Raw genomic sequence first — 12835 nt, forward strand, 5'->3', positions numbered from 1 at the left:
GGTGCTGAGGGAAGAAGACGCGGGTGTGCGGTGCTGAGGGGAAGGAGAGGAGCCGGCATGGGCAGAAGCCCGCCGCGGGGCTGAGCGGCGCTCCGGAGCGAGGTGTTGCGTGAGAAGCTCGGCGATGGCGCGGCCGCAGCCGGCGGCGGACCGGGAGAGCTAGCGGCATCGGCGGAGCCCCCCCCGGAGCCGCGCCCGGGACCTGTCCCCGTCTCCTCAGCATGGCGGGGGCTGCCCGCGGCGGCGGGCACTGCTGCCCGGCTGTCAGCCTGCTGCTAGGAGCCCTGCTCTGCGGAGGTAAGCGGAGGGGCACTTGTCGCCGGGTGCGGGCGGAGGGCAGCTGGCGCTGAGCTGGGGCGAGGAGCGGAGTCACCAGTTGATCGCGGTCAGACCGCGCTGGGCTGATCTGGAGCTTCAGGCGGCGACTGCAACTCTGGAACTCATTCCGAAGCAAGCGTCTTGTTTTCTACCGTAGCGGCGTGTGAACTGAAGTACTCCTGCCTCCGTCTTTCCCCGCTGCCTTTTCTTTTAAATCCTGCCGCTGTCTTTCTCTGACGTTTTAAAATGTGCTTTCCCCATCCCTTTTTTTCTCTCACGTTTATTTGAATGGTAGGAAACCCCGCAAGCTTGCATTTGACTAAAAAACGGGGAAAGTTTCCTTTCTTTCTGCCTCAAAAGAGATGGTATTTACAAATGCATCTTAATTATTGCGTTGTGTTAAGAGGGTCTTCTCTGTGGGAGAATGGTGTCCCAGTCGCTGCTTGGAATGGAATATGGGGAGCGGTGAAAGCTGTATGAGGCACCAGGAATACAGCGACAGTGTAGGAATACCGTCCTTTAAATTAAGTGGGAGTTGTGCGGTGGTAGCTCTAGAGACTGGATAGCAGCCCTGTTACCTGGACAGGACAAGATTCTTGTTATCTTGATTAAAGGGAGAGTTGAGGAACAGGTTTGTCTTAGCAGAGGGGTCATTTGAACGGTCTGCTGTTTTTTCTCATCGCTGAACTCTGATCAAAGGGTCCCTTTGACAAAGGCATATCTCATTTAAAGTGACTCAGGGGTGCAAATTGTGCACGATCCAAACAGGGATTTCTGTGACTGCAATTCTCTACACTTACTGCTTTCTTGCTGAGACCGTGATAGTTGTGGATATTTTCTAAAAACATGCCTTTCTTCCCCTTTGGGGGCTGGGGGATGGAAACTTGTTAAGCTATCTGCAATTCTTACTGTGTTGCCATCCCTAGGAATAAAAATAAATAATTTAATATGTCTTTTATCCTGCTGGTATTAGTGGTGCTGTTTGACTGTCACAAGAAGATTACTAATAAAAGACTTCATTGCTCAGTTTGGTCAGTCCTGCCAACCTCTCTCCCAAGGTAGTTGATTGTAGAGGCAGGCGTGAGATATACAGAAGTATCTCAAGAGTGGATCAAGGGCAGAATCAGTAGCAATTCATAACGAGACTTTTCTCACCGTGATTGGTAGGGAAAACAAAGTACTTGGCAGAAAATTGCATGGCCTCTTAATGCCGGTCATTTCAATATAGTACATTAAAATTAATGGACATCCCAGTGACTCGGTATGCTCTGAAAGTGCTGATGTGAGGAGTCTAAAATGCGGATTTCTGTTTTGATTGCTGCAGCCTGGAGGTGAGAATTATATTAGCTTTGTGCTCACCTTCAGAGACTGCGCAAGATTAAGACTTGTAAAGAGGGTCTGGTGTTTTTCTGGGGCAGCATGTCTCATCTGCCATGCAGCTTTGACAGTCACAAATGCATCCTCTCCATTAAGCCTTTGCATTAGACTCAATATATTGAGTTAGGCACTGATATATGGGCATTTTCTATATGAAAATATCTTTATAAAAGGAATACATAGGTTATGCCACTTCTTAAGGGCAGGAGAAGGTGCACAGTGAGAGGTTATAAACAACCCAACCTCATTAAGCCCTTTCTGGCTGCTGAAACCTGGGTCAGCATTGACTTTAACTGTAAAAAAAAAAAAAAAAAGTCAGTAGTGCTGCCACTGCTAGCAGCAGCTGCTGAGGGGTTCTGGGCTATGCTCTATGAGAATAAAAGAGAAAATATTACTTCAAGGAAGAAAAGCAGAGCTTCTGAGCAGGGAATTTGCCTCTCAGCATTGCTGGGCACAGTATGATTTTGTAAAGAGCTGGTTAATTAAACTTATTAAATAAGGTGTTTGTATGGTTTCCTTGTGAGGCCTTAACAAGCATTTAATTTGTGCTCCCCTTGTGGATTTGCACTCTTTTTGTTGGCATGTTAGGATAGTGATTGTTCTTGAGAGCTAAAGTCCAACTAAATGAAAGTCACTTTATAGCTTGCAAGCGAAAACGTTTGTAAATGTGCTAAGAAACTTACTATTATAGACAAGTTGTCATTTGCTATTTAAAGAGCTATATTTACTTCTCGGAACTCATTAGCATCTCCTATCAAGCCTGAATTTCTAAGAAAATTCTCCTGAAATGTTGCCTTAGGCTTCAGTGTTCCATTATGCTGTGGTTATTATCTGGCCAATAATGCTAATTCATTCAGTCTCAAGAAAGAAGCTTGGCATTTAATTTAAGCCATGCCTCTAGTCAGACCAGGGTGTATAAAAAGTCAGTGTGCAAAAGTGCTTTTGCATTTAGGTGCAAGCACATGTTTCACATACCAGTTATTGGATGCCTGTTCCCTAGGTGGAGAGTGTGTGTGAAATCATATTTACATAAGTAAATCCCAAGTGTATATATATTCCTTTCAGGAAATGACCTCTTTTCAGCGAAGTGCTAATGCATATGCTTAAGCCTCTTTATAGCCAATAGGAAGTATTCATGAGCTTGAAGTGAGATTTTTAATTGTTTTATTGAATCAAAGCGTAAATGTGAACACAAGTGTACAGATTTACTTTATTGTATAATACACAGATAACTGAGAATCCTCAGTGTCAGATTAGCCGTGAATTATATCAATCATAGAAACTGGAAGTGAAGAATCTAATGAGTCTGAAAAAAGTGTTTAATGATGCACAGCTAAAAGATTGGTTTGTTTGCATGAGGTGCATGTATGTCCAAGAAAGTATTGAACATGAGCAGATGTTAAAGGTATATGGAGGTACCAGAATTTTAGGTACTGAAGTAGTGGTTGAACACAAATGCAAACACAGTTGTGCATCCGTAGGTTGGTATAGCGCTTGCTTTATTTATGCTCTTCTTTTTGCCACAATCATGCAATATGTCCTTGTTTTAGATACACTGATGTGGAAACTGATTGTGACTCTTTATTTTGAATATAATTTCAGTTTTAAATTGTTTAAGCAGTGAAATTAGGTTTTATATATCTTATTTTGACAGTTCAGTATCATGGCATACCCTAGTGTTATGGAAAACCTCCTATTTTTTCTTTCTTCGTTTTATCATGTTAATGCCAGCTAAGAACACAGCGGGGACCTGCATTATGTGAAATTATACCTGCATGGAGTTTTTTAAGTGGCTAATCTCTTTTGGATATAGTACTTTCAAAATGGAGATCATGTTATTAGTATTCTAATTTACTTTTTTACATATTTGATAGTAGATCTGAAAGTTTATTAGACACTGTACTTACCTAGTAAAATACTCGGCAGTTGTATTATAAATGGCTGTTCAAGAATGCTTCTAAATGCATGATTCTAATGTAAAACGTCATACCTGTAATCGCATTTCTACTGCATAAATATGTGTCTGGTTTTTGAAGTGAGGAACTAAGTATTTGTATGAGAAGAGGTAATAAACAGCACACAATTACATTTTCTTAAGTGGCTCAATATTAGTATTGACAAGCTATTTTCATTGAGATGAAAGGATGGGGATTTTATTGAGAATTGGGATTTAGTTCTGTGTTTTTCTTTTTAAACTGTAGTGTCAAATCAGTAGTTCAGCACCACTGGAAATGTGGCTTATAAGGAATAGCTAAAACTCTATTAAGAATGGCAGATTTGCTAGCAGTGTTAGTATACAAACTTTCCTGGGTAGTTTACAAGGTAATGCCCTTCTGCATTGAATCTCTGAGCCGTGGTTAGTACCTGTGGTTAGAGCATGCCTATTTAGGGCAGTTAATCAAGAGACAAATAAGTAAATGAAAGTTTGAAATCTTCAGACTATGATCATGCCATTGAAGAGACGTCAGAGATTTGTTGTGCTGAATCTCAGTTTTCTTCAAGGCTTTGGTAAACCCTTTGATTTACTCAGATGCTGCATGCAAGTTTGTGCTGCCACACTGAGATTTGGCAGTAGTTCACATCTGGCAGGCTCCACTAGATGTGTCCTAGCTGTTTTGAGAGAGACAAAAAAGCATATTATGTTTAAAGATGTAAAAGTGAAAGGGCAACAAGTTGAGAGAACTAAAGCATGTAAAGACAGTAATTAAAAATCATCTAATGTAAATGTTAAAAAGATAAAAAGAGGCTCTAAGAGAAAGAAAACGCATATTATGGGTGACTTAAAATAATACTTCTCCATTAGTTTGAAGGAGGCATTTACTGTATCCTAGGTAGATTAGATACCAAAGAGGAAAGTGGATTTAGTGAAAGCTGTGTAGCAGGAGTTGGACCTTGTCTGTGCTGCCAGGAATATCACTGTCTTGCTGTTTTCATCAGTCATTTCCTTCTTTCTGTCTCTGTTTCCTTCATTATGATTGTCATTTCACTGGTGAGAGACTTGATCCTGGTTTGACTGCTTTGTCCAGTGAGGCATTTTTGTTTGCTTAGTACCTAAACACCACAATGATACAAATACAGGCAATATTTTGTGATGCTGTAAGGTGTTAACTTTTAAGGTGTTTGGTTGAAATTTGAGTGCTCTGTCCTTCACAGTGATAAGCAGTAACTTTCTGGCCAGGAAACTTGCTTTTGTCTAGCTCAAACTCATGTCCTGACTTGCTCTTACAGGCCTGAGTCCTTTATATTTTATTCAGTCTTCCTTACAGACTCAGTACCCTAGCAAAACAGTTTCACAGTGTTCAGCTCTTCAAGCAGTTGTACTGTTTTGTGTTCTGTGGACTGGCTCAGGCTCTAGTGACAGATGTGACCCCTTTGAAACAGGGACGGACAAATGGTGCATTCAAAGTTCATAGCTTCTGCAGTCTCCTCACTTAGAGGTATCTGGTAAAAGCCTGCGGATGCGTCTAGCTTTGGAAATAATTTCAGTCCAGTAGTGCCTGTGTGTCTGTTTTAGTTAGCAAATGGAAATACTCTCTCTTTATCTATTTGTTCACATTTTTTTGGGGTCAATACGCAGCCTCAGGTCACCATTTTTCTTTTCAACTGTATCTAGTGAAATGACCCAGTGAGTCTACTCTTCTATTTTCTTTTCTATTCCAAAGCATATTCTGTTGGGCTTGAATTCCATAAACAAAGTGTCATCCCCATCACTAAAATTACAGGCATCTTTGCAGTACTGGTAAATTAAGTGAACTTTTCTTTAAGGAAGTACATTTTGACTAAGTGGTTCTTTGCCACTACACTTAAGAAGTGTGCTAATGTGTTACTATTGCATCACTCACATCTTGGGTCAGTAACTATGTGCTTGGAAACAACCTTTTTTGGCACTTCTTTTGCTTGACTAACACAGATCATACTAATCACAGTTGCGCTGTCATTATCAAAAGCATTCATTTACAACTGTGCAGCTTTAGCATCTTGACAGATGTAAATAGCTAGACGAGTCTCCTTAAGTGGACACTTCTTTTATTATATACTGCAGTATGAATTTAATCTGATTTTACCATCTGCTAGTGTAACAAGTGTCTTGTGTAAGGTCAAAAACCTTTTATGTTATTTGTTTCTTCTCACACAATATTTTCCATTTTCTTCTACAGTTGTTACAAAGTTTCTGTAATTTTATAGATGGACGGTATGAAATTTTTAATATTTTTATCGAAAACACGTTAATGTCTGATGCTACCAGGATTTCTGTATTTAGTTGTATGTTCCTCTTTAAGATCAGGAAACACAGACCTGCTGCAAGGGGAGACTGTAAATGAATTGCCCTTTTCAGTGCTATGAAACAAACACTAAGCCCCAAAACAGGGGTTAAGAATTTGATGTTTATATGGAAACTTTGAAGTTAAATAAGGATGTAAAGAGGAGGGGGGAGGGAAAGCTTGCTTAATTATTAAAAAAAAAAAAAAAAAAAAAAAGGCTTTGAAAGGGGTTTATGCTTTTGGCTAGAAAAAAAAGGCTTTATGGTCTCCTGAGCACATCTAAAAGTCAGTTCTTTATACATGAAGAGGAAATCTGAGGTAAATAAAAGGTAAACTGATATCCCATGATACTGATGCAACAAAGGGGTTGGCCCATTAGATTCTGCTTGTTAACTGCAACATGTAATCACAGAGTATAAATGTTGAAATACATCCAGCAATATACCTAATGTGGTATTATTTACATAATTGCTGTGCTTTTTTGCTTGGTAAAATTTTTCAACTAAGCAGTTCTGAATTTGAAAATATTTTTGAAACTGATACAATTCACAAAACAATTTACTTTTAAAATTGTGCTTGCTTTTAAAATTTACTAAGATAATATACTTTGTGTAGTTTTATGTGAAATTTATCACTTTGACTTCTCGTAGATGTATTCAAATACAGAATGATGAAAGTGTAGATACTCTATGCAGCGCATCGTTAGTATTTTTCTATAATATTGTTTGGATATTTCAAAAATTAACCAGCTCTTTGTAAGTGCTATGGAAAGATTTGTCATTCCAAATGACTTTTGAAAATATTTTAACATTATACAACTTTTTTTACTTCTTCTGATTAAGAGTGAAAGAAAACTTTAAAATGGTAGTTTCTGTCCTTCTGAAGTTCCATTTTCCAACCAGTTGTATTGCCTGAGGGTGCAGTTCCTTACCAGCTTGAGCCAATGTAAAATGATGCTGCCAGGTTTCTGCCCTCTCCCAAACTGAGCAACCCTTTTTTTGTGCCAACTCTGGCATGCTTCTAATTCCTCTGTAAGCTGCTTCAGGCAGATAAAGCACATAAAATACTTCATTTTAAAAATTATTTTATAAAGGGTAAGTTTCTATCACCTTGGGATCAACTTACTGCTTGTATAATCAAAAGGATGGGCCCACTGGTGGAGAGACAGCTTAAACAAGTATGGTACTGCAGCCTAGCACTTACAGTGGTATGGCTTTAATTTGTTCCTGGGACACTACAGTAGAAAAGATTGTTATGGGAGTTGCTTACGTTATATATCCATTATATGTTACATTATGTATATATGCAGGATATTAAACACTGAGAGGTTAGAGAACATGAGAAGCACTTGGTAAATGATGCAGCTTTGATTTCTGTATAGGGTTTGTTTTTCTTATTCTGCTGATTCTGTACCATTTTGAACACATAAAAATGAGGCTTATGTTAATGTATTGTCATTTCCCGTGGTAGAATGCATTCCAGGTAGAATGCAGTTTTTGATGCCTAAGATAAAATTATTTTTCTGAACTCAAACCAAATGCACATTGTCACCACTACCCTCACCCACTATCCCCAATAAAAAAGCACCCAAACCCCCAACTTTCTTGCACTATTATTACAAACAAGATTAGTAGCACTGCTTCTAATTAGAATTGCCATTAAAAGAGTTTGGGTTTGGGTTTAGTTTTGTATAAATTCCCCAACCATTCCATTAACTGTTTCAGCTAGAGTACTCCATGCCAAGCATCTGCCTCAGATTGAATGCATTTTTTCTTTTCCAGAACTTCAGCCAAGAGTTCAGTGGTTTACAAGAACAGAGCTGGTGGAGGGGGGGAAGCTGTGGATTTTCCTTTGTTTAGGAAGCGTTGCTGACCTCTTCTTAGAGAAGATATCCCAATGAAACTTGGCAGGAGGAGACTTGTGAGATTGCTGAGAAAATAGTCCATGGTTGATCTGCTGGGATGTCATTAGTAGTGTTGGAAAGAATGAATTTGCTTATGACAAGGAAAGACTTGATGTGTCCTTACGACTAAATTGCATGAAAATTGCTATGCAGTGGGCATATGCCTTGTTATGATGAGCTCTACTCTCCTTGCAATTACAGATCTTTACTGCAGAAGTCTGACCTGGGTATAGCATAAGAGCTGTGGGTAGGGACAGTGTCCATCTGTGTCCAGTGTGAAATCGCTGTAATTTCAGGCATGTGTTGATTGGAAAAAAAGATTCAAGCTTGAGCAAAATGGGTATAGAAGTACATAGCTGCTAGAGTGTGGGTGTTTTGGTCAGAGCCTGGAATGCAGAATGCATTCTTACAGTGGTGATGTGCTGTATATGGAGAAGAAATAGAGGTGGATGGGTGGGGTGCAGGCCTACTGTAATGTCTCCTGCTTCAATGCCCACTGTAACCAGGTAGAACCTTCCTGTTGCCATCAGTGGGTGCAGAGTCAGGCCCAACTGTTAATTATTTTAATCTTGTTTTCTGCAGCTGAATTATTCTCTCAATCGTTGTACAACGCCATTAGACTTGTGGTGGGACAGTGAAAGCCGCCTGAACACTGGCCTGTACTTACTGGGCTGTTACAGCATGTTTGTTACAGACACCTCCAGCATTTGCCTAATAGGTGGGTGGTGTGTATGTGCTGGTAGAGAAAGTAATCATGCTTTATTAATATTTTATTTTTTTAAACCTGATTACTTTTGCATCACTTGATATGGTGTCTTTTTTTCTTTTAAATTTCATATCTCTGTAGAAAGAGCCAGAATGTATGTTTTTACCCTGTAGAATCAAATGACCTATCACTCTACCTGCATGAAATAAAGAGTAGCAAATATAATAAGTAACTACTGTGGGGAAGGCAATACAGTATTGACTTCTTAGTACCTGTTAACTTTCGCTGATCAGAACATCAGGGAAGAGAGATTGAATTTGGCTGCGCCTTAGTGAGGGTGAATACATGCCTGTGAATAGTATTAGCCTGAAAACTCAGGAGGGTTTCAGTTTTGCAACAGATTTATGTAAAAATGTGTAGAGGAGCAAGTTGTATTACACTTTTGTCACACTTCTACATAACTATATATTGTTGTTCCTCACATTTCTGTATTTTTAATAACGAGTTTAATTTAGGATTTGTTTCTTAGCTGGTGTGCTCTTTTGGTGGGTACTCAATCTCGATGATGTGTTTCACACCACCAGGTGTGCAGTATTGAACTATTTAGATGGAGAAGATGCTTCCCTGTGTGTGGCTTTAATTTGGGATTTGGACTTGAGTCATCCAGCATATGGGTAGCACAACTAGAAAAGACGCCAGATTTTCTGGAGACGGCGTCAGTGCTATAAAATGCTTGTTCAGTGAATTTCTATGTGACGCGCTTTGGCACTAATAGCCAAAGGGAGCTGCACATGCCTAACGCACATGTAAAGCCTGTGCCTCTTGGAAAAGCTGATGTGACGTTACATGAGTTTGTGATTATTCTTGACTAGGTCTCTTGTGTCTATCCTGTTATGTCTTCATGGCATATCTTCAAAGCTTAATCTTTTAGATGACAAAGCTTACTATTTAAAAAAAAAAGAAACCAAACCATAAATTATGTTTTCTTTGGCAGAGTGACTGTCATATTTTCCATCTTTTGTAGGTGTTCAGAAAGACAGGCTTTTATGAGAGATGATGTTGAGCTCATACTGTTTAAATGTCTTTGTGCTTCTGTTGTTCATAATCATCCCATTGACAATTCCAGAAGGAAGTCTATTAAAAAATTCAGAAATATGCAACTCTCTTTGCAGGTATTTGTTTAGCATGCCCTCTTGTTAGATCTCAGCAAGAAAAGGGATATTTTAGTGGAAAGAGCAAGAAATTCTAAGTAGGGTTTCCTCTTTAATTTTTTCTCTAGCTCTGTGTGCAGATATGAATGCTTAGGTAACCTCTCAGATTGAATTTGTTCATCTGTAAAATGGGAACAACTATAGCTCTTGATTGCCTTTTTGTTATGATGTGGGTAGAAAAAAAGATCTTCTTTGCAAGTTCTTTTTTAAATAATATCTGCAGCAGATTAGACAGTAACGTGAATTATTACTGTTTCATTTTTACCCAGGGGAAAAACCACACTGATAAAAGATCAGTATCGTGTGATGGTACTCAACAATTAACTGCAGGTGCTAATTAGTCATATTTTCATATTGATTCCGTAAGCTAATGTGTTGTGCTTTGGAATGTCAGCAAACTAGTAGAAGGAATTGTGTTAAACGTAATGGAATTAGTATATTCTCTTTTTTCCTTTGGAATGTCACAAGCAGTGTGGAGATGAAAGGAGAATGCTGACTGGTCTTGAAAGACAAATGCTGATCGTAAGTACCTACAGTGTAATGCCCATCTGGAAGGTCTTACATTTATTACGTTACACTTTTATTCAAAGAACCATAGATTCATGGTGTTGCCTTGGTTATTTCACGGATTAAAGCTGGGTATCGCTGTATTTCAGGCTCAAAGCTTCACAAGTCCTCTAAGCTTCAGGCTTCCATTGAACTTTAGTCTTGGTTTTGCAAATTCATTTAGAATTAAATTAGCTGAGTGATGAAACTGTGACACTTTAATAGAAATCATCAGATGACATTTAAACACGATCATGTAGTGCAGTAATGTCAGAACTGGTTTGAGGTAAAAATTATGCCTTTAGGCAATATAATTCAGGGAAGTCACAAAATGCAAATGAAGAGTACTTACAATGTTTTTGTTTTATTTGGGAAGAAGATAAAGATCCACTTTTGTCATTAGCACAAATGTGTAAGATTGGATTTGAATCTACAGTTCTGAGTATCTGTAGGATTTTGGATCCTGATCTAGACCCTTAATAGATTTCTCAGCTTTGTATATTGAATCAAGCTAACAGTGGTTTAAACCCACTTAAACTTTAGGAATGTTCTGACCTTTCTTTACTTTCAGGCTCTTGTAGCTACTCTTCATTTATCATTCAATAAGAATATGTCAGATTGAAGCCTTGGGTCCCCAATGCTTATTAGTTTCTGTTGAGTTTTTGAAGGAGCATTATTTTATGACTGTGGATTTTTCTGAAATTAAAGATGAGATTTTAGTGTTAGAACCTCCACATGAATAACTGCCAAGACACTGGCATAAGCTGTTGGCTGATCAAGTTCTAGCTCTTTAATAATGAAGGAAATTCTGCTCTGTGGGCACTCTGTCATGCCCTGCATATTGCAAGTGAAATCCTTGTTCTACTTATTTCAGTAGAGGTTTTGCAATTCATCAAGATTTCAACCCACATATATATGTTGTTCAATATATATATGCATCTGTGTCTGTGTGTGTGTATTTGTGAAATGATTCATGGTTGCTTGGTAAAGTGTCTTCAGCCTACCTCATTTTACCATGCAATTTCCCTTCCTATGAAGGGAGACAGATTCGATTAAGAGGACATTCATATTGCTATTTAGACAAAGAATAGTTTTGTATGAAATCTTCTTTAATAGCATTTATATATTCTTTTGCTGGAAGAGCTAGTTCAGGATACCAGATGTAATTTGGCACTACTAGACCTTGTCAGATTTCAAATGATTTTGGAAATCTCTTCTCTGCTAATTAATCTGTGTTTATAAGTGATAGGTGCGCTTCAAATAGTTCTATTTCAGCATCCTTCATGGGTAAGATTAATTCTACCCATGGAGCTGGAGAGCTTTTTTTTTTTCCTGTTAGTGTTCTGTTTTGTGTCTTAGGTTATCCAAAGCTGCTACTCTAATACGTCATCTAGCCTTCCACTCCCTTAGAGGTATGGGTTGCCAGCCTATGATTTTGTTAATTTCTAATTATCTTTGAAGAAATATACTTTGGTTTATATTGAAATTTAAATTCTGTATTAACATGACACAAAAGTGAATAGAACTCTATATAAGTACAGGGTGAATATGACATCCCGCTTCCCCTTGTAATTTTAAATTTGTCTCGCCACATTTTTGATTTTAGCTCCTCTTAACTGAAAATGAAATCAAACAGTGTGAGCTTTAGGAAAACTGTTTTGAGGAAACAGCAAATGCAAACCACATGGTACCCTTACATTGTGAAGACGTAGTGAAGAAATCTTTCTTCATTGGAAAAACAAACTCTAGTGGGTTTACTGAGCAACATTTCAAAGCAGTTTGAGATGAAAGGTCTGTGGTTTAATTCATTGCATATGTGATATTTCCTAATGGATAGGTGTTATATTAAAAAATAAGTCTGGGAAGTACATTAAAATTGAAGTGTTGTTTTTTTTTTTTTGTTAGAATTGGTAGTTTAATAAATGAGTTGAATCACAATTTTTTCTATCTAAAAAGCGGCAGATATCTGTATATAGGAATTCACATCCAGATTAACTGTTCAACACTTTCCACTGTAATACCCTTTAAAAATGAGACTTTTTCAAGCTGTAACAGTTTTAGCTGGAGTTTTCCATGCTGCATATGTTCTGACTGATTTGCAAAAGTTTCTGTGAAGTGATTCAGTTGTTTCTGAGAACAAAGCCAGCTAGAAATCATAAGTTCTGCCAGCTAGAATCACCTCTATGAGCAGAACTAGTTGGGTTAAATCCTGTGATTTTTTTTTTTTCCACTGTTACAGGCAAAGATAGATGGTGTTTATTCTTAATCTCTCTTTCTGAAGTGATGATGATGTATGAATGCTAGTATTCATTTTTACTAAATAAGATTCATGACTGCAGATAATTCCTGCAAACATGACCCTGAATTAAAAAAAGGCACATAAAAGGGGGATAAAAATATTTTTGAAGCTGTATAGCTCTTGGTCTAATTCCATGAAAGATCTATTCAAAGATGCCAAACTTCTAAGTCTGAAAATTGGTTTTAGTCTATTCTTAATGCAGAATTGAGAGGG

General features: G+C 38.2%; 1 protein-coding gene across 1 annotated transcript in view; it reads left to right on the forward strand.

The window, feature by feature from the left end:
* Positions 1-221: 221 nt before the first annotated feature.
* TMEM132C (transmembrane protein 132C) overlaps positions 222-12835 on the forward strand; it is a gene marked incomplete at both ends in the record, with an annotated part of 209049 nt that continues 196435 nt past the window's right edge. The window contains one exon of the mRNA XM_080628701.1: positions 222-297. Coding sequence (XP_080484827.1) covers positions 222-297 — 76 coding nt within the window. The remainder of the gene's footprint in view (positions 298-12835) is intronic.

Source organism: Psittacula echo, assembly GCF_963264785.1.
Source record: "Psittacula echo genome assembly, chromosome: 13".
In the NCBI taxonomy this organism is placed as follows: Eukaryota; Metazoa; Chordata; class Aves; order Psittaciformes; family Psittacidae; genus Psittacula; species Psittacula echo.